General features: G+C 33.6%; 2 protein-coding genes across 5 annotated transcripts; both read left to right on the top strand.

Moving 5' to 3' along the window:
• The first annotated feature begins 204 nt into the window (after window positions 1-204).
• On the top strand, window positions 205-3,995 carry NUDX25 (nudix hydrolase homolog 25). Of its 2 annotated transcripts, none has more exons than XM_022294321.2 (6): window positions 205-461; window positions 768-818; window positions 1,534-1,626; window positions 1,741-1,835; window positions 1,966-2,077; window positions 3,619-3,995. In XM_022294321.2, exons 1-6 carry the CDS (start codon window positions 396-398, stop codon window positions 3,721-3,723), a joined length of 522 nt encoding a protein of 173 aa, XP_022150013.1. In that variant the 5' UTR covers window positions 205-395; the 3' UTR covers window positions 3,724-3,995. The 2 variants fall into 2 exon arrangements, with proteins under 2 accessions (XP_022150013.1, XP_087984514.1); XM_088128388.1 differs by lacking the exon at window positions 205-461 and adding an exon at window positions 502-608.
• Window positions 3,996-16,319: 12,324 nt separating this feature from the next.
• On the top strand, window positions 16,320-21,645 carry LOC111018322 (mitogen-activated protein kinase 9). Of its 3 annotated transcripts, XR_015787107.1 has the most exons (12): window positions 16,320-16,646; window positions 17,197-17,605; window positions 17,693-17,820; window positions 17,945-18,004; window positions 19,297-19,446; window positions 19,532-19,687; window positions 19,777-19,914; window positions 20,037-20,107; window positions 20,195-20,299; window positions 20,422-20,667; window positions 21,028-21,091; window positions 21,278-21,645. XR_015787107.1 is itself a non-coding variant. In XM_088117129.1 (11 exons), the coding sequence occupies exons 2-10, from the start codon at window positions 17,200-17,202 to the stop codon at window positions 20,648-20,650; spliced, it is 1,443 nt and encodes a 480-aa protein (XP_087973255.1). In that variant the 5' UTR covers window positions 16,320-16,646; window positions 17,197-17,199; the 3' UTR covers window positions 20,651-20,667; window positions 21,028-21,092. The 3 variants fall into 3 exon arrangements, 2 of the variants coding, with proteins under 2 accessions (XP_087973255.1, XP_022150053.1); XM_088117129.1 differs by lacking the exon at window positions 21,278-21,645 and having other exon boundaries at window positions 21,028-21,092; XM_022294361.2 differs by lacking the exon at window positions 21,028-21,091 and having other exon boundaries at window positions 16,322-16,646.
• Window positions 21,646-22,818: the final 1,173 nt, after the last annotated feature.

The raw sequence follows: 22,818 nt of genomic DNA, 5'->3' as shown, positions 1-22,818 counted from the left end.
CCAAATCTCAAGATGATCCACCTGCTCTAGGAATTAGTTTGTATGGATTTTCATATATAAAACATTGTAGAGGCAGGTAGGTCTCCTGAAATGGCGGAAAAAAAACATTTGATTATGCATCCAATGTAAGATGATAAATTGGTGTGGGCGAGCACATGTTAGAAATCCCAAAAGAAAAAAAAAGATGGTATTAAAAGAATGGAAGAATAGAAGAAAGAGTGGCATAATAAAACTCCGCCTCCGCCACCACCATAAAAATCTCTCCTTTTTTTCTCATAGTCAGCGTCGTTCATATTCCCCACTTCCAAAAAGCAAATAACTCTCTTCTGTCTCTCTCAAACTCTGACTCTCGAAAAACCCACCTCCCAATTCCTTAGTTAAAGCAAAACAAAAGCATGGAGTCTCTCCCCTCTGGTTACCGCCCCAACGTTGGGGTCTGTCTCATCAACTCAGACAATCAGGTCCCGCTCCTCTGTTTCCTTCTCTCGCTGCCCCCATTTAAGCTTAATTTGGGAGAATTCTGCCTCTTTCTTTCGAATTTTGCAACTTTGCTTGTTATGCAGACATGGTGTTTGTTCTTTTGCCTGTGTGAGCTAGAAGAATTAGTTGTAAGCTGTCCGTTTCTGTGGCAGATCTAGAAACATTTGTAGACTTTGTTCTTTTGATTCTGTTGAGGTTGAGGATTTGATGTTGTTCTGTTTTTTGTTTTGGGATTTATTTGGATGGAAAAAGATTGCAATCCAATCAATCGGATTTGTTATATGCAGGTTTTTGTGGCTTCTAGACTTAATGTTCCAGGAGCATGGCAGATGCCTCAGGTGATTTTTGAAACTTAAATTCTGCTCTATCTGTTCTCTCTCTGCTTGATTTTGTAAATTTCTTTCTTAACTCATCAAATCTCCAAATGGGTCATTTTGGTTCATGGCTTTTCTGGGTTTTTCTTGGATGAGGAGATATTGCCTTGCCCTTTCCCTGTTCTCTTTTTGTCTATTTACCAAATTTCTGTTAATTTTGGACACTGGTTAGATGTATATGCATGTGTGAGCTATTTATGAATTACCCGGATCGAATGTTAACTGTTCGAATCGCAATCGTTATCAAATAGTGAAGCTATAAGCTTAGATAGCTTTGAGGTCATGGGTTCAAACTTTTGAGGATAGCTAAGCTGATTGGAAAGTTTTTTTTATCAAAGTCTTGAATACTATTCAAGATACATGATCATCTTTGTGGTTTTAGAGCGTATTGGTTGCATTGATATAACAACGTGATGTAATGGTATTGTGTGTTATTGATACCATTGTTATATAGCTTTCTAAGAAAATTGATAATCGTAATTAATGATTGTTTTTACTACATTATGTGTGGCTTGTATGCAACTCTAAAGTTGCGAAAAGATTATTTATGTTAAGCCAAATCCTCTTGTTGAAAGTAGAGTTACTTTCTTGGCTAATATTCGTTGAGAAAATCGACATCTACGATAGCTCTTCGATTAGATTGAATTGGGTGTTTTGTTCAACCATTTGTTTATGTTAGGGAGGGATTGAAGATGGTGAAGACCCCAAATTGGCAGCTGTTAGGGAACTAAGAAAGGAAACTGGGATAGTGTCTGCTGAGATTGTTGCTGAGGTACTAATTTCTACAGCGCTTTCGATTCCTTTACGAAGAAAGATTGGACCAAAAGAGGTGCGGAGACAAAACACTGGAATAACTTGGTTGATTCACATTGTTTTTGGTTAACAGGTACCTCAATGGTTGACTTATGACTTTCCTCCTGCTGTGAAGACCAAAGTCAATCGGCTGTGGGGTGGGCAATGGCACGGGCAGGCGCAAAAATGGTCGGTTTTTCTTTCTTTCTTTCTGATTCTTGATCCATGGCTTCTCTGCAAGTAGGAAATGAAATGGGAAAGAGGACAGTGAATATGACAGGTTTCTCAGCTGCTTTTTGAGCTGTAAATGTAATGACAGGTTCCTTATGAGATTTACGAAAGATGACAGCGAGATTAACTTGGACAATGACGAAGCGGATATCGAATTTGCAGAGTGGAAATGGGCGAACCCTGAAGAAGTTATCGAACAGGTTCTTTTAAGGATCTCATCGATTTTTATCATATGGTTTTCATCTCTAAACTTTTAGCCATTTCTCATTCCTAGTATTTTGAGCTTTTGAAATGATTTTTAACAAAAGTTTAGCTCTTGATTTCGTTTTTAGCTTTTAGTTTTTCATAATTGTGCTGGTTTCCTCCCAATTTCTTTGGTTTGTTTCCTATTCTTTTTTATTAAACATATTTGAATTCTTAACTAAATTTAAAAAGCAAAAATTAAGTTTTTTTTTTGAAAATTAAGGCCCTTTGATAATCATATTGTTTTTTTTCTCCTTCTATTTTTTTAAATTAAACTTATAAACCCTACTTTCACTCACTCTCATTCATGTATTTCTTTCTTGTGCATCTTTTCAAAATAGAAGCCACATTTTGAAAACTAAAAAAGCAGTTTGGAAAGGTAGTTTTTGTTTTCTAAATTTGGCTAAGTTTAAATGTGTTTTTTAAAAATGGAAAAACATATTAAAGAAATTGTGACCAACCAAGCATAATTTTAAAAATCAGAAAACAAAAAACGAAAGGGTCGTTTGTTAACGTTCTCTTTCTCGTGTTCCAAATTTTTTAAGAAATCTAAGCATTTTACAACTAATCATGTCTCTTATTTCTCCTTTTTTTGGAATATTCTCAAAATTATATAAAAATTTTGGAAACGATCCAAACAAATTTCTTCTCTCTTGTTTCCATTTCTAATTTATTCCAAAACATAAATAAGAATATTGTTTTATCACACTTAGAATTCTTGGATGTTGGGCCCGCAATTCAAACATGAACGTTACCAAACGAGCTTAAATGATTATCAAACTGGCTTTAATTTTTTTAGTTTTCAAAAGTTAGCTTGGATTTTGAAAATATTTTAAAAAGTAGTTAGCAAAATAAATCACTAAGGTGAAAGTAGTATTTTTAAAACAAAAAACAAAACCGTTTTCTTCTTTTGAAAATTAAGCTTCGTTTTGAAAATCAAAGTCAAATTCTGAAAACTAGGAGAACAAAAGTAGTTCTTAAAAGGCTTATTTTTGTTTCTAAACTTTGTCAAAAGAATTCAAATCTACTTTTAAAATCGAAAAACATATATAAGAAGTCGTGAGAAAACACGTATAGTTTCCATAAAAGTATAAAATAAAAATAAAATTGTTATCAAATAAGCTTCATTTTGAAAATCAAAGTCAAATTCTGAAACCGAGGAGAACAAAAGTAGTTCTTAAGGACTTATTTTTGTTTCTAAACTTTGTCAAAGAATTCAAATCTACTTTTAAAATTGAAAAACATACCAAAGAAGTCGTGAGAAAACACGTATAATTTCTATAAAAGCATAAAAGAAAACACGTATAATTTTCATAAAAGCATAAAATAAAAACAAAATGGTTATCAAACTATCATTCAAGATCAAAATCAAGATTTCAAAAACTGAAAAACCGATGCAAAAGCTTAGAGACGAGTCACGAAAACGTCATTTAAACTTACATACAAATATAGTAACATGTTATAGATATTTATTATCGTTATTGTTATTTATTTTCAGGCTGTGGACTACAAGAGACCAACATATGAGGAGGTAATGAAGACTTTTGCACCTTACCTTGATGGAAACAAAATATCAACCAAATGTAAATCATCCAAATGGTGAAGAATAATGGTGTTCTTAATTATAATTACCTTAATTTTTATCAAGTTATTAAAGGGGAAAAAAAAGGTTGAATTTGTAAATGGGACAACAGCTAGAAGAAAACTGCTTACTTATCTGATTTTGTTTTGCAATAATTGAAATTTTGTCAAAATTACTTAACAGTTTGTGGGGGAAATAACTTTATGTTTAGGAGATTTGAAGATCTGTGTAAATAAATGGAAGCTGTGTGGACTTGTGATATTAATTAATGTATGAATTAAGGTTTGAAATTTCCTCTTTTTTTTTTTTTGGTTCTCTTTGGAAATTACGGAAGTGAGAGTGAATTCCAATATAATTAAATGCAACGACAAATCTGACTGTCGATGGACAAGAGATTTTTTATCGTTTTTAAGGTCGATGGTTTGATTCTTCGTCTTGCAATTGTGCGGTTGAAAGTTTCAGTAATACTTTACCCTTTTCTTCTCCTAACACTTAGAAATCTATGTATATTTCGAGCAGACTTTTTTATTTTTTAAGGTTCACTTGTGCTTCATTCATCATGTTTTGCATTCCTTTTGTAAAGTCTTAAAAAGTGAACGTATCTTCTAATTTAAACAAAGGTTATCTTTAAATACTTTTTTTTAGTATTTTTGGTTACATTTTCTTAAAAGTGATTTTAACTCCTAATTTTGGACTATATCTATTCTACGAATGTCAAATTACATAAAATAAAATGCTTCTAAATTGATTCTCGATCAATCATTTTTTGGATAGTTAGCTTTAATGTTCAAAAAATGATTGTAAACCAATTTGATTATTTTAAAAGTTATTTGTATTTTCTACCAAACACTTTAGTTAAAGAAAAAGAAGAAGTATTTTTACCCTCAAAGATTACTTGGAAGGTACTTCAAACATTCTCCAATGTTCAAATTTCCTTTGCCCTTGTAAGTATTCGTGATGTTCTTTTATTTTTTCTATTATTTTTTCTTTTTCTTTTATTCTTTTTTATCGATATTGACAAGGAATTTGGTAGGGTCTTGTTCAATCTAGTGGGACATTGGTTAGATAGACGAGACCCAAAGGTTTGATAGGTTTATAGGTTTGGGCCTTCTAAACAGAATGAAATTAAAGGCTCATTTGATAATGTTATTGTTTCATGTTTGTTGTTCTCCTTTTTCATTTTTTAAGAAGCATACATGTTTGATAACCATCCTATTTCTCGTTCTAAATTTTGATCAGAAACGTTTACAAAAATGACTAAATTAAGGAAACTATAAAAAGCAGTTTTGTTTTTCCCATTTCCGTTTATACATTTTAATGAAATACCATATTTTGCATATTAATACCCAATGTGGACTCTCAGCTCTATGGTTGTAGGCATGCATGTTCAACTTAGAGGTCATTTTGGTCGTATAACAAAACAAACTAACATATATGATTATTTTTGGTTTATTTCATAAAAGCATCTTCCTCCTATAAAGCCCGTTTATTCATCTTTACAAAATTTGAATTTTCATAATTTCATTTGTTAAAAGTTTTACTAATAAATTTTTTCGAAAAAGTTATAAGTATAATATATAATTGGTCATATAATCGTGGGAATCAAAGATTGTTGAAGGAAATTGTAGATAGGGGTTTGGTGAGAATATCAACAATTTGAGTGGTAGAAGGTAAGTGTCGAACATCTATATTATTTATCGAAAGAAGATTATGAATGAATAATGTCGAATTCGACAGGATTAGTGGAAGAAAGGATGACCTATTTAGCACTTAGATTAGAGTATCATACTAAGAGAATTATTGGTGGCTTGAAAGAGGAATGCATGACTTAGCAAAAAGAGATTTCAACCAAACCAATTATGTAGCAGCCATAGCTAAAAGATCTATACTTTTCCTTAGTGCTTGAATGGAATATAGTGGACTATTTCTGCAAAACTAGTGACATCAAGAGCAATAGGTTTGGATAAGAAGAAATTATAATTAAAATGGCCTTTCAAATATATTAGAATTCTCTTTAGTCCATGAGCCACAATTGGAGAATGCATAAATTGATAGACTTTGTTTACGCAAAACGAAATTTCAAAGTCGAGTTAAAGTCACGTATGGCAAACCACCAACAACACTGCAGTATGTAATGAGACATCCAAAACTTTTCCACTAACGAAATCTAGAGAGCCATTAATTATACAGTGGAAATGGAATTCGCCTCAAACATCTTTGTCCTGTGAGGTAAATCTTAAATATGATGAAGTAAAGAGATCATATTTGTAAACTCAGAGTTAGAAACTCCTAGTAAGAACGATATCATCCATGTAGATTAATATGTAACAAAAGCTACCATTATTGGATCAGCTCATAAAGAGTGAAAACTTAATGAGCAAAAATAATGCACTGAGACGTTCACGTCATGCTCTAAGAGTCTATATTTTAAGCCATAAAGAACTTTCTTCAACTTGCATACAAGAGGACGGAAGAATATAAGAGGTAAAATCTATTGGTTGTCACACACCTTCTCTCTCATCCATCAGCTTCTCACATAAAATTTATGGCATGGAACTTGAACTTGGCTATGGGTATCAATTTTACCTTACTTTTAATTTCATCAAATTTCACCTTAAGCTTTGATAAGTTGTAATCTTCACCCTAAAGTTTAAAGAGTGTTACAATTACTATGTGTCAATGAATTATAAAACATATATTCGGCATGAAATTTATAAGATTTGGACAAAAAGATATTACAGCAGGCCGTTTTCTGGTTAAAATTTACAAGTTGAGTTATTTAATAGTCAATTTTGTGTATTATTGAAACTTAATTTTGTGACAAGTTTGTTTTTCATTAAATTAGGGAGTTTTGTGAATTTTTTTAAATTAATCTTGTTATAGATGGGGAAAAAACTAAATAGAAGGAAAATACTCATAATTGAGTTATATGCTAGAAAAATCTACTATTTCTACGCTTTGCATAAAACTCGAATTCTAACTTGAATATAGGAGTAGCACCACACCAGTATGTAACCTTTTTTATTTTATTAGTCTGTCGAATCTCTTTTTATTCTTGAAGATTGATACAAATTTGGTAAATTTCAAAGAGCCAAAATTTTTCATCAACAATTAGCATCATATGTGGGAAACAATAAGTACTTGAGTATTCGGAAGACTCGATCAGGTGACATGACACGTTGGTCTAGTTCGACATGACTAAAAGGATGGGCAACTCTCAAGAGTTTAAAGCCATTCACAATTCCCAACACCCTTAGAGCACACAAAAATTTGGGAAATTGAGATTTATGACCCCACCAATAACTAAAATTGGATAAATGAACCCATTTTTAAAAAAGCTCAACTTAATTTGGACACCTTTCAAAAAATTTTAAAGCGAAATTAATGTATTACCCTCATGTTTAAAATTAAACACTCATCTTTCCCTCCCCATTCTCGAACCGTTCCTCTCTCCCTCTCCATTCCCAAAACTAAAACCCTAAACCTAAAATCATAATCCCTGACCCTTCGTCTCCCTCCATTCCCTCCCTATTCTCGGACTCTTCGTCTCCCTCCCTCTATCCACAGTGAACAATTCATCTGTCGTCTTGGATCTCAGAGGAAGCGAGGTTAGTCGATCTTCGAAAATTTTCATTACCTAGGTGTTAGGTTTTCATTTTCGGCTCTATCTGAAGCCGCCAATTAGTTGTAGGTTAGATTTTAGGGTTCCAGATATCACAAATCAAAGAGTAGCGAGTGAGGATTCAATCCCGGACTCAAGCCCGATGGTTTTTGGTCCGGGATTGAAGGTAATGGAATTGGGGTATGTTTCGGGATCCGAAAATTTTTCGTTACTTAGGTGTTAGGTTTTCATTTTCGCCACTATCTGAAGCAGCGAATTAGTTGTAGGTTAGATTTTAGGATTTCAGATATCAAGAATCAAAGAGTAACGAGTGGGGATTCAATCCCGGACTCAATCCTAGATTCAAGCCCGGTGCGTTTTGGTCCGGGATTGAAGGTAATGGAATCGAGGTATGTTCTGGGATCAATTTGTGTGTTTGCCTTTCATCCTGGCAGAAGCAGAAATTTTTGTTATGGGATCATTTTTTGCTTCTGCCTTTCATCTTGGACCGGTCTTGGTCTATTTCGGACTGGGATGAAAGGCATAAAAAGAAAATCATCCCGGAATTAAAATTTATGCTTTTCTGCCTTTCATCTCGGATCGGGATGAAAGACAGTTTTTCAGGGACAGTCTTGTTTTTTTTTTCTTTGCTTAATTTGTTGTTTTTATTTAATTTTCTTGTTTTAACTTTGTCTAGGAAATATGATGAATTTGAGACTGAAGCTAAACCGTAACGATTGGTTTCCGGCTTCGTTAACAAACCTTGCCCATGTAGATAAAACCAGTTCTACTCTTAAGGCTAGGTTAACCCGAACCCAATTAGACATGTTTTGGTCTCACTCTAGACATGGACGTTGTATTTAATGGTCCATTGATCCATAACCTGTTGTTGAGAGAGGTTGAGGAGCCTAGGCACGATGTCATTAGCTTCGATCTGTTTGGGAAAATGGTGTCTTTCGGCAAGCGAGAGTTTGACCTAATCATCGGGCTCAGACATAGGACGAATAGAGTAGATTACGATATTCCTGGCTGAAGACTTAGATCACATTATTTTAAGGACAAGGTGAGGGTTACGTGTAAGGAGTTGTAGAAGATTTTTATGGAGCAGGATTTTGACACCGACGAGGATGTTGTCAAGGTGGCCATAGTTTACTTCGTAGAACTTGCCATGATGGGTAAGGAGAGGAAGCAATATATGGATAGGAACCTTTAAGGCATTGTGGATCGGTGGGAGTTGTTCTGCAACTATGACTGGAGTACGATGATTTTCGAAAGGACAATTTGGAGCCTGAAAAATGCTCTAAAGGATAAACTACCGGCGTACTAATAGAAGGCGAGAGACGACTCTGCACACGTGTTGGGTGTGTTGCCCTAAACTCGTAGTTTGTAATTAATGTAGAAACAAATTTATATTCAATATAGTTTTATCCAATCAATTTGTTGTTGAATTCATAGCAATGCATTGTCCAAATCCAATAAACTAAACATCCAAGGTTATTATCATGTAACCGGGACAATATATATACTGGGTATATATTTGATACACTCTCAATATATAAGTGGATAATGTCTCGAGAATAACCTAAAGGATTTATAGTATATGGATCAGGTTGGGTACCTTATGTTGGCAACACTATGGATACGACCCACTTTGTAAATGTTACAGACGACCGATCCAGGTTGTTCGTGTGAAGACATGCGAGTGAGGGTATCCTATACAATGATTTTGTATAAGACTGGACCACAAAATAGCCGATCTTTAGATGTAATGTTGTTGACTAACAGATTGCTTTTTCATACAACTCATTCTCAATCCTGAGTGAGTTACGGACTCCTGCTTGTGAGGGCTCGTCCTTTGATCTGTATGGGTGAGAGTGGCCCGAGTTGCCGACTCAATATTCCTACCATTTTGGGAACGAGACCGAGTGGGGAGCTGAGAACATAACTTCACGAGATGGAATTCACTCTTCTCCAACTTTCGAAAAGTAGATGAATGTTCTCTTAAATGCTGACTCCGGGACTTTAACAAGGGGCCCCACCCTCTCACTGGCTCGAGAGGGACTTCAATTATTGGTTGGACCATAACCGGGTTGTTCATTAGAGGAGCAGTGGTATTTAAGGAATAAGATGTAACTCAGGGGTAAAACGGTAATTTGACCCAACTTGAGTTACGAGCACTCGTAAAGGATTGACTTGCCATTAATGGTCGTATATACATGAACACAAAAATATTCTGCAGTGAGTGATCCGTAGTTAACGATCTTGATTAACTCGGTTAATAAGTTTGACCGATTAATCTCGTATCGTTGGAGCTTCTGATCTATAGGTCCGTTAGGTCCTCTTGTTAGCTCACAACGGGTAAAACAATGATCAATAATTATGAAATAATTTGAAATCTTCAAATTATACAAGGGAATATATATAATGTATATTGATACATTATTTATATAAGTATATATATTTATTTTGGATAAAGATTGAATATTAATACTGTATATTATGAGAAATGTTTGAATAGGATTCAAAATATTTAATATGAATTGGATTCATATTAAACTATAGGTTATACAAGAGAGAGTCATTTGAATATGATTCAAATATATAGTTTTAATTAAATATGTGACATGTAATTAAAAGGTAAATAATTAATTATTAATTATTTATGTATTTATTTAATTAATATTTGAATTTGATTAATTAATTATTAATTAGATTAATAAATATTAATCAAATCTATTAATCTATTAATTATTAATTAGATAATAATTAATTAATTAATTAATTAATTAAATGTCAATTAATTTATATTAATTAATTAAATTAATATGTTAATTGGATTAATTAGTTAGATTAAATAAAATAAAATAAAAACAAAAACCAAAAAACCACCCCCCAAAACGTAGGGGAATGGTGACGTGGGAAGTTATCCCACATCACCCATCCGGTTAAAAAAACACAGAATTGTTTTGCAGAAGGCTCTCTTTGCTCATACCTGGAAAAGAAAAACAGAGAAGTTTTCTCTCTCAAAAACTCTCTCTTTCTCAATTCCCTTGTTTTTGGAATTCATAACCCGGTGCTCCCACAAGCAGTACTCGGTATCCAGAGAATAATAAGGAAGATTCTTTTGGTTGTGTTTATAGTTAATCAAAGGAGAATCTTGAAGAACAGTTCTTCGAAAGTAAGTAAATTGTTCCCCTGTATTTTTCACTTTTGTTTTGTGGTTTTGTTCCTCAAAATTAAAGAACAAAGATCCTTGTTTCCGCTGTGGAATTTACGTCCTTTCAACACGTTGAGACTTATAGTCTCTATGGGTTTCCGTACACGTTTCAGGTTAGTGAGGTTTAAGTCAACTGTATAATTAAATTGATTATTTAACTATATCGTTCATTTTACTTCACGTGATTCTAGGTATGGGCATACGAGACTATCTCGACGTTGAGTGACGATGTCATTCCTCGACTTCCCAAATGGTCGTGCACCTAGTATCGCGAGTTTCGTGTGTTGGCGAGTGATGTATTCGATAACATGCGGGTAAGTAATTCTCAGATGATCGTATGCTTGGTATTTTTTTTTCATTTGGATCTAACGATCAATTCTATGCAGTCCAAGGTTGTGGAATACTTTGAGTAGACAGATACTGAGCAACAACACATGGATCGTATCATGCTTCCACCGGAAGCCCGAATCATATCCCCTCCAAGAGACGACATTGACATAAGACCTGATCCACCTGTTGTTTAAGTGCCTCCCACTATGAAAAGGGAAAATCCTGTAACAAAAGAAAGAGACAAAGGGAAGAAGATTGTAGACGATCCGCTAGAAGAAGAAGTTTGGGAAGAGGCCCGTCTAGTTGGCGATGGCGTGGCCGACGAAGAAGAAAATGACGGGCAAGGGCCATACAAGAAAACGAGAAAGAATAAATTCAAGAAGAGGATCAGAAGATGGTTGAAGAGGCTCGGTGATCAAGTTGGTACTATTGAGGCCACCTTGGGTGGCATTGTAGACACCTTAAAAGATATCCAGAGGTACCTTAAGAAAATGCCAAAGGTATGCTTTTATTATATAAATCTAATTCAGTTTAGTTTTTACTATTTTACCACAATAACTCTTGTTGATCGATTTTTTTGTTCAGGGTAAGTTCCCCCATCCGAACAAATATTTTGGAGGTAGGGGTGGGCCAGATGGAGATGGTCTCTCGGGTGAAAGGCCTGATGAGGACCCGAAGATAGGTGGGGGTCCGAGCAATATGGATGAGGACCGCTTCTTCATCCCTACGAGTCTCAGTGTGTACCTGTTCCACATCAGGCTCAGACTCTTCATTAAGTGTATTGTCATTGTCATCATTCCCATATCCTGCTTTAGATACTCCTTCTTCTGACTCTCCCAACGAGTCATATGATTCATCACTTTCATCTACGTTATCATTCCACAATCCCAGCACATCCCAATCACATACCCTGTCATCTCTCAAGTTACATGGAACAACATCTTATCTCAATGGTGTTAAACCCGTTTATCATGACCTATATGCCCGTAAGAAGGGTGTGGCTATTGAGAAGAAGATGGGTTTGATGATGAGGAAGGAAATGAAGGTACAGGATATGTGGGTCTCTGGAATGAGAGAATACAAGCTGTGGGCATAGGAATTGATGACACGTTTTGGTCTACACAATATTGGAAAGAAGGCATGTACGTTTCATTCTCATGTATCTGCTTTGACACTAGATATGTATATAGACAATTCAGATACATCCCCACCAATCAAAAAAAATAAATTCAGGTCATTGTCATTGTAGACACCGTTATTGTTCCGACTAATTTTTTAATTACTTTTTATTTATTATTATTTAAAAAAAAAGATTACTTTATTATTGGTTATAAGCTAAAGTTTAAATTAAATTAAAAAAATAAAGATTTTATGTTAAACAAATGGTTTGATTTTTAACAGAATTGATATTTTCCTCGTCAAAGTTCCAGCCATGTGGTGTCTCCTACGCTTTCCTTTCCTTTTTTTCTCTATGGTTTTACTCGACTCACGCATGTTACTGTTATTTTTTTTTTGTGTGTATTTAAAGGGCACACAACACACAGGTGGAGGACGGGGCAGAAAGTTAGAAACTTATCACTGTATCTTCTTCTCTCCATCCCTAAAACTATCTTTTTCCTCAATAACCACCAATTCATCTCTTCTCCTTTCTTATCCCACCATCACCACCTTTTCTCCTTCATAACCACGACCTCCGACGACGCAAGGGAACAGAGAAAACCCAGACAGAGAGGAGAAAAAATCAAATCATTCACTTTTTTTTTTTTTTTTACCATTATCTTCTCTTCTTCTTCACCTACATCGGCAACCTTCAACCACGATCAACTCCGGCAGTGGCGCAAATTAATTTCGGCGAACCCGTTCGGATATACACCTCATCGACCCGCAACATTCAAGGAACCTCTGTTTAAAACTGCCTAGGTGAGAAGTGAGTTCGGAAATAGAAAAAAATGGAATTTTTAGCTTTAAACAAACGTTGTTTTGGAAAGAGAGTTTTTTTAATAAAGTTTTTTTTTATTAAAAAGAACAAAGTTTTTTTTTAAGGAAAGAAAATAAAAGATTTTAAAAATTTAAATTTTTATTTAAAATAGTAAGATTTGTTTTTTTCTTTCATTTTTTTTTAAGATTTTGTTTTGCGTTTTAAATAATATTTTTAAACAGTAAGTAAAGGTTTGTTATTTAAGTTTTGGAAAAAGTGAATAAGATTTCTTTTAAAACAAATTTGATTTTAAATAGGAGATTCTTTTTTTTTTAAATGAATTTCAAATCCCTAAAATAAAAAGTTTTTTTTTTAATTTTCGTTAATATTTTTTTTCTTTTTTTTTTTAATACAAATTTTGATAATAAACTTTGTTATTTAAAAAGAACTTTAAAAACATATCTTAGTGTATGTCATAGTGGCAAAAGCATTGGGTATGTAGACCCATGTTACAAGTTCAAGTATTCATGTGTAACTCGAAATAATTTTTTTTTCCCTTTTTTTTACTTTATTTCATTTTTTCTATCATTGTTTTAACCAAATAATCATTTTAAACAAAAGTTTTTTTTCCTTCTTTTTAAAACAAAAGTTTTTTTTCTTCTTTTTAAATAAAGGATTTTCGTTTAATTTTTTTTAAACGAAATTCAAAAATAAAAAGTTTGAATTATAAAAAAGAATTTTAAGTTGCAGGTGTGGGCACATTGGCAAGACACTTGGGTATTAATATTTATGGCTCAAGTTTGAATCCTTGCGGGTCTCAATTAAATTTTATTTCACTTTTTTAATCATTTTTTTAAATAATTATTTCGGAAGCTCCAATGACGGAAATTGGGACTTTCCAATATTCTCGAGGTGATAATTTGTTTTTCTAATTGTCTTTCACACTCATGCTTGTTGGTTCATATTTTATAATAAATTTGGGACATTTAAAATCAAACACAAAATTTTTTTTGACCAAATATAATAGGATAATTTTCGACAAAATATGGTACCGTTTTCGAACGGGTGTCGTAGGGTGCTAACAACTTCCCTACGCTCAACTGACTCTCGAACCAAAATTCTGTTTTCGTAGACCAAGTTTTTTTTTTAAAAAATAAGTGACCAATCACACATTGTAGATGATTGGTGGCGACTCCAAACTCTAATCTCGAAAGAGAACGGTCAGGGGATGACGTCGGCTGCTCCGCGTCGCGATGACGTTGCGACAGTCATCAGTTATCTCCATTACACAAACTTTAGTTTTAAAATGATATACACGTCTAATTATAATATCAAACTATAGGGGTTTATATTACTCAATCTATACACATGACCTAGAAATTCTCCGTATGTTGTTGTACTATCCATTGTCAATCTTCTCGTACGACCACCGACATAATCTTTTCCACTATCATTTCATTCTCCACCGAATGTTATAAAACCACGAGGCATCCTGTAGATAGATAAAAACTAAGTGAGATAAGAAAATCTATCATTGAAAAAGATAATAGTAATAAAAAATGGAAAAAAAAACTCTGTCATCCCGGACCATCTCAGACTAGTCTTTATTCGAGATTAGTCTGGGATGTGTCCCGATTCATGTCTCGAACCAAAATGTACCGGGATTGATGCTTGAAGTCTTCAATCCCGAACCAGGTATAGGTCTGGGACAACGATCTGAATTTCTTTATTTTTTCTTTTCAAGAAGCCAATCGAGTAGTGAATTTGTGAATAAGGAAATATTTCAAATCATTTCAGTAATTTTAAAATACAAAAGGTTGTAAGTGTAACGTACCTTACTTTTCAAGAGTGAAAATGTAGGGACAATAATTTTGGATAGGGTGGGGACAATGATCAAACATGTGGACAACAATGTTTCTTTGAGATGATTTAAAAAACATGATCTGTGAGGATTTTGGATCATGTGTTTCAAATTCAAAACATATGTAAAATATGAGTTTAAAGTTTGGTAGAATGGTTAGGTGGAAATTTAGGGTCCGTTTAGTAACGTTCTTGTTTCTCGTTCTTATTTCTAAATTTTATTAAGAAACTTAAGCATTTTGCAACCAAATATGTTTCTTGTTTATCATTTTTGGAAATATTCTCAAAATTGTATAAAAATTTTGGAAACAATCAAAACAAGTTTCTTGTTTCTTGTTTCCATTTCCAATTTGTTACATACATAATATAAATATTATTTGATCTTTCTTGAATTCATGGGTGTTAGGGCTATATAACTCTATTTTTCTTTATTAAAAATGAAGAAACATAAACAAGAAACAGAACATTACAACCTTTAATGTAACATAAATTCATATTTATTAACCATGAGGTAAATTCGTCTTTTCCTCAGAATAAAATTTAAGATAAGGGGATGGAGTCACAAATTAGATTTTTAAAAATGAGTTCATTTACCCAATTTTAATTATTGGTGGGTTATAAATCCCAATTTTCCCCATAAAATTCATGCACCATCACAACCATGTTTGATTTTAATATTTTAATAGTCTTCAAATGTCAGGCTTTTCTTCAATCGCTAAGTAGCGGAATTTTTGCAAATTTTGCTGGAATGTTGATCATCAAAATTGGGATCTGGGCCCAAGAGGAGGTAATCTATGTTTTTAATTTAAAATTTTGTTTTCAATTTCCTTAGCCAGATCTACCCATCAAATTTACTTTAATTATTTAATTATGTATGCTTAATATGTTTTTTGAATAATTATTTTCTCTGTTTGATATTCCAAGTGAAATTAGAGAGGTTTATCCCCTCTAAGAAGATCAAGAAGAGCAACAATCCATCCCAATACGTAAGATAATACATAAAAACAAAAGGATAGTAATCATGTAAAAGAAATTTTTTTTGATTATTAAAGATTTAGTCGAATGTCGAATCGACCAAAATTATAACTCTGAAGTGATGCATTCAAACAGTTAAATTAAACTATGAATTTTTTTCTTTAGTACAACATATTTCAGTGGGATTTGAACTTACAACTTCTTAGTTAGATATATGCAGGGATGGCAATGGAGGTTCATCCCATCCCTACCCCCAAGACATATATATATATTTTTAATTTTTAATTTTTTAAAGAAATATTTATTAATATTTTAAATATTTAGTAAATATAAATCTTTTCTTTTATGGAATATTTTAAAATTCAACTAACTACAATTAAAAGTATTTATTAAAATTAATATATATTAATAGGATTATATATAAAAAGTATAAAAAATTAATAAAATATTAAACACAAAAACGAAGTAGGGTTAGGATCCTCGATTTGACCTCGTCTCCAATCAAACCGGAGATAAAACCCAATAGAATCGGATACCTACGAGTTTTTTTTGCTATTTGTAAAACATGTGTTCATTAGTTGAGTTAAAACTCACTTTCGTTAAGAATAAAAAATGAAAATTAAAATTAAAATACCTAAAATAAACGTAACACGTAATATTGACGTGTCGCATTAGCGTTCGTTATCTGCCAGATTCCTAAAAGATAGAAGAAACTTACAGTTGAATTCCAAGAAGTCAAGAAGAAAAAAAAAATCGTTCAACACCTTCCAACTGATTTGAAAAAGACGCACAGAGCGAGAGAAGACTGATTTTTACCAGCAGCTTCAAACTCCGATGCAGCCATTGATCGTCCAAGCTTTTCTTCATTCCTTCCATCATCTCTCTTCTTCTTCTTCTTCTTCTTCTTCTTCACTCGTCGCACCAAGTTATGACCTCGATTCGCCCCTCCATTTCGATTGCCATCTCTTTCACCTTTGAAGAACCCTATCGAGGTTCTCCACAGGAATAATCGGCATACACACGCCTCTGTGGACCTTCACAAGGTTAGTTTATTCGTTTTTTCACGATCGGAATATCATATGATAAGGCCCGCATTTCGAGGCTCTGTTTCTTTTTCAATAAAGGGTTTGATTTGTCGTTTTCCATAACCGATACCTCTCCGAAATGGATGATCGCGTTCGATCGTATCACTTTCCTCTGTTGAATATTTCCGATTCCATGTGTTTTGAGTTTGACTCTCTTCCAAGTTGGGATGAAAATGAAAGAAAAATTAAAAGAACAGTTCAATAATGTCGATCGTTTATAAAGGAAATTTGACTTGGACCATTCAAAGTTTTGTTATATATACATACGATTGGTCAATCTTGACGATTTTGGGGGAGGCTTGTATGAAGACCGCCGGGAGAATTTGATCGGAAGGGCATTCTTTCTTGCTGAAAATCTCTGACGGTCTGATAGCTGTAATTGTTTTACATCTGTAGTTCAAGCAAGAGTGGTTTCGGTTCTGTTTATTTTTTTGTTGTTTTGATGTTATTGGGTACATTTATTTATATGTTGGGCGCGACTAATTCTAACTTTTATTATCTAAATCAGAACATGCTTGACAAGGAATTCTTCACGGAGTATGGTGAAGCTACTCAATATGAAATTGAAGAAGTAATAGGTAGAGGGAGCTATGGCGTTGTTGCATCTGCCATAGACACTCACTCGGGTGAGAAAGTTGCCATCAAGAAGATAAATAATGTGTTCGAGCATGTTTCGGACGCCACACGAATTCTAAGAGAAATTAAGCTCCTTCGGTTTCTCCATCATCCTGATATTGTTGATATAAAACATATAATGCTCCCTCCATCCAGGAGGGAGTTCAAAGATTTATATATTGTTTTTGAGCTGATGGAGTCTGACCTTCATCATGTACTCAAGGCTAATGATGATCTCACCCCTGAACATCATCAATTTTTCTTGTATCAGCTTCTTAGAGCCTTGAAGTATATACATTCAGGTTAGGCCTCCATTTTTTGTCTGGCTTTGGTTAAATACCTTTCTACACACTCACTCACAGGCTCTGATTTACCTTGGGATTTTTCAGCACATGTGTTCCATAGAGATTTGAAGCCCAAGAATATACTTGCCAATGCAGACTGCAAACTCAAGATCTGTGACTTTGGCCTTGCTCGTGCATCTTTTACTGATGCCCCATCTGCTATTTTTTGGACTGTATGTGTTTCTTTTTGTTGCAAGATAAAGAATGGTTTCAATTCATTCTAGGAGTTGCAAACTTTTTGTAATTTGATTAGATCGAATTTGATTTAACTGACTGACTTTAATCACTTCTTCAAAGGATTATGTGGCTACTCGATGGTATCGTGCTCCTGAACTCTGTGGTTCTTTTTTCTCTAAGGTAACTAAGGGATATCTTGCTCTACATTTTGATTTACAACCATGTTTCTCTTATATTATCTATCTGTTTGCTTTCTATTATGTTTTTTTTCCTGCCACCTTCTCTTCTTTAGTTTTACTGCTGACGATTTTCTTCCATAATCCTGTCCCCTGAGTTCAATCACGTGCCTTAAAAAAGTTCAATCTGTGACTGTGTGAGCAATTATTAATGTTTAATAAAGCTGGCTTTGCCTCTTCTATCTGTTTCTATTAGAGCACACTACTGGCTTGTTCTCCCACTCTCTCTCCCTACACTCACACATATTTATGCATGCATGTATAGATGGACAGATAGACAGACACGCATCCCTGTTCCTTGATGATAAACAGATGAGTAGTCAGATGGACTATATCAAATAGCCCATTTGTCTGACTTTATCAAACAGAGTGGCTTTGCCTATTTTTATCTGTTCATGGCTGTGCAGACGGACTGCTTTCTCTCTCTTTCTCTCCGTGCGCGAGTGCTTACAGAAATAGATATACACGCATACACTACACATACACACCTCTGTTCCTTTTATGAAGAAAACCCCTCTCTTTTGGTTTCTCCAAATTTTATTTTAGAAAACTGAGTAGATATTTTGATGGTTTTCTTCTACCCTTATCAATACCACTTATGATTGGAGTGATAGAAATATGAACTTCACTACCGATGGTCCAGCTGAGTTGAGGAACTAGAAAAGCGTTGTTATGAAGTAGCAATCCCTTTCCTTATGTCCCAATCTCAATATCCTCATTTATATTTTTAATCATTGCCAGAGGCCTTGCAAATTACAAGTCCATGCATGCTTCATGATGTGATATTCACATTTCCGTGTTTGTTTTCAAGCTCCGAAGGATGTCAAATTTGTTTACCTCATTAAGTTAAAAAAAGTTCATTTACATTTCAAAAGTTGCATAGTCCAACCACGTGTTTTTACTGCTCAACAGATAACCCCAAACCTGATTTATGTCATGATAAAGAACATATAAACAAAGGAGTAAAATGTGTAATACCCTGAACCATTCTTAAAACCCTATTATATTTTAAGTAGCGAAAATTAATTTCCATATCATATCCACTGTAATCTTATCTTGTAAAATATGACTAGTTGTGTCCCTGATTCTTTTGTTGTTCCGGTCTCTCAAAATCAGCAAGTAATGAAGTGTATTTAGACCAAAATCATTGAATATGGCCTTATAAAGTGGACTTCGTGTTGTAACCGAGGTCTCCCGAGTTTTCCATGACATATTTTCACTGACTGTAATTTGTAGTATACACCAGCTATTGATATTTGGAGCATAGGATGTATATTTGCTGAAATGTTGGCAGGCAAGCCTTTATTTCCTGGGAAAAGTGTTGTCCATGAGCTGGATCTAATAACTGACTTACTTGGTACTCCTCCTGCTGAATCCATTGCCAAGGTTTCTATTTCAGATTTCGTCTTTATACTTTTTCATATCTTGGATTTTGGTCCTGATTTTACACTGACATAGTTATTACTTATAGATTCGTAATGAAAAAGCTAAAAGATATTTGAGTAGTATGAGAAAAAAGGCTCCAATTCCTCTGTCAAGAAAGTTCCCTAATGTAGATCCACTAGCTCTTGGTTTACTTGAGCGTCTGCTTGCATTTGATCCAGAATATCGTCCGTCCGCAGAGGAGGTAGGACGCGTTGATACTAAATTTTAGCCCCTTTCTAATTATCGTCTCTTTTTTGGAACTTATTCTTCTCTAAATTCCCGTTTGTGTAGGCATTGGCTGATCCATATTTCCATGGACTGGCAAATTTGGAGAATGAACCATCAATGCAACCCATTTCAAAACTTGAGTTTGATTTTGAAAGGAGAAAGTTGACCAAAAATGATGTCAGAGAGCTTATTTATAGAGAAGTATGACCCTCGTTCGTTTATATCCCTCATTCCTTTATATAATTGCTAGGCAGGTGTTTTTTACTTTTTGGTTTCACGAATTTCTACTCAGTTCACTTAGATTATCCTTTAAAATGGAACAGATTTTAGAGTATCACCCTCAGATGCTACAGGAGTACCTCCAAGGTTCTGAGAGTCACTTCATGTATCCCAGGTAACAAAGTCTTATTTATTTATTAATGGTTTATTTGCAAGAGATAATATTAATTTCTCTTCTTAACTTAAAAAATATTTCATTTAGTGGAATCGATCGATTCAAGCATCAATTTGATCATCTAGAGGAACACTCTGGTAAAGGTGAGAGAAGCAGCAGTCCACTACAAAGGAAGCATGCTTCCTTGCCAAGGTAATACATGTTTGAAAACAAAGCATGCTTCCCTTGAAAACTTCATCTTTTGTTTTGTTGGTTTAACATCACATCATCCTCCTGCTTATCCTGCTTATGTTGCTTATCTTTGACCATCATAGGGAGCGAATATGTACACCAAGAGATGAAGATGATGATGAAAACTACAAAACAGAAAAGCGGAATTCTGCTTCAAATGATTGTGGTCAGAGCTCTTCAGGATCACGAGGGCTAGACGATCTTGAACATGCTTATTCCTTGGCTGCCGAGAATGGCTCTGTTCAAGTAGACTGCAGTAATTATAATCTGTTGAAGAGTGCAAGTATTAACTGTTCAAAATGGGTAGATTAAAAGGAAAAGCGTGCACGGTAAGTACACTGACTCTACAGAAAGAATTCGAGGTTCAGTGGGGCGCTCTTTCTATGATAAAAAAAACAGCCATTAGACAAAAATTATTAATCAGAAAATAAGGGTATGGGTTGAGGAGCGTGTTTGAGAGCCTGGTAGGTTTTTTAGATCTAGATAATTCGAAGTGGTTATTAGTTCAAATTATGTTTGGGCTGAATCTTTTTATTTTTAATCCTAACCTTAAGAAAACCTAAGATGTGACCAACCTAAGATGTGACCTCACTGTACTGAACAAACTGAAACTCCTTTCTCAAGATACAATAACCTCTTTGTATGTTGCTGAATTTCTCACAAATCCCATTTGGCATCCTCAATGAAAGGAATTGTGCAAAAATAATTTTGCTGATTGGAGGGGAAGAAAACAAGGAAGAGAACTCATTGAAGGTCACTCCTTATTTTTATATTTCCATCTTTCCCAGTTTGATAGATTTTTCAAAAATAAAGCACCTTGTAAGCCACATCTTAATTGCAAGGAAAGTAGTTTTAAGTTTAGCTCTACTTTATGACTTAAGTGCCAAAAGAAAATAAGAACAATCTTAAACTATATAACATGTTTGCTTTTCCTTGCAGGAAGAAAGAAAAGACCACAATATTGCTGGCTTTCTTCAGATTCTTAAAGCAATTGTCACAATTGATGTAACGGTGAAGGTAAGAATGTTGGAATGTTCTTGTTAGCATGATTTTAGATCTAGTGAAGGTATGTCTCTACAACTGCCATTTCACTGTAAAATCTTGGAATGTGCTTGGTGTTGGTGCTCTCATGTGGCACCCCATTAATGTTCAATACTAAAGGGAGTTTTTCAGATCTTCGAGGGAAATCGTATTAAGTAGCGTTCTGACTTGATCATAGTTCAAGTAGTTAGACATTAGAGGATTCGTATAGATTATAACTTTGAATTCTCATATTTTTATTTATAATATAAAGTTTAGTTCTTGAACTTTCAGAATTGTATGTAATTAATAGGCTATTGAATCCTAGTCTGATAGACATAACGTCGAAATATTAGCTACAATCCTAAAAATTTAGGCCTTGTTTGATAATTGCTTTGTTTTAGTTTTCTATTTTTAGAATTAAGTTTGTTTCCTTGTAATTTCTTTAATATGTTTTCAACGTTTCTTCAGTACACATTTGAATTCTTAGCTAAATTTAAAAAGTAAAAGTAAGTTTTTAATTCTTCCAAGAGAAAAAAAACAAATTTTTAAAACCTACTTTTTGTTAGTTTTTGATACTAGACTTGGATTTAGAAAAGTAAAAATAAAATAGTTATGAAAATAAATCTTAGAGATCAAACTTGTAATTTCGTTGTAATTTTCTAGACATAACAGATAAATAACCAGAATACTCGGTTTGTTTTATTTTCTTGCAATAAAAAATCATTGGTCGCAAATAGCAACTACGAACCAGTGTTATAGGTTATAGGAAAATGAGATTGAAGCCAAATTCCAAAATAGAATCTATTATGTATATATTTGGTAGGATTTTTATATTCTTGCTTCTCATGTCTTGAATACAATTTTAGGTTAACATGAACATAGTTCGATATCTTGGACGTTCAAATCTTCACCTCATTTGATAAAAAGAAAAAAGAACCTGTTATACTTATATAGAGATTATATAAGAAAAATTGTAGTGATTTTTGGTAGTATGTGTATATTTTATTTTATTTTTAAAGAATTATACATTTAGTTTCTATTTCTTGTATGTATTTTGAGAAATGTTATTAACATTATATAGAGATTTTAAAAACAAAAATGCAAAATTTTTTCTTTAGAAATACACGTAGTGACATGAGAAATACACATAATGACATAGCGAGAACTAGGAGTCGAGAGGTCGACAACGGTTCGCATAATATTAACGTCTCTTAAAGCAGAGAGATGGCTACAAAACACATTTTTTCTTTTTTCCTTACTTTAATAATCAAAGCTTGAAATGTGAAAAGTTACAACTTACAGGTGAAAAAATAAAAGTCGTTTTTTTGTTTCTCGTTTCCAAATTTTGTTAATGAAGCTAAACATTTCGCAATTGTTTCCTATTTTTTGGAAACATAACTAAAATTCTATTTTTCTTTATTAAAAATAATAAACAAAAACAATAGACAAAATCGAAC

Source organism: Momordica charantia (genome assembly GCF_013281855.1).
Source record: "Momordica charantia cultivar OHB3-1 chromosome 9 unlocalized genomic scaffold, Mcharantia_2.0 BLBB01000009.1, whole genome shotgun sequence".
NCBI lineage: Eukaryota > Viridiplantae > Streptophyta > Magnoliopsida > Cucurbitales > Cucurbitaceae > Momordica > Momordica charantia.
The sequence above is the reverse complement of the archived record's forward strand: the minus strand, read 5'-3'. Positions and strand labels throughout refer to the sequence as shown.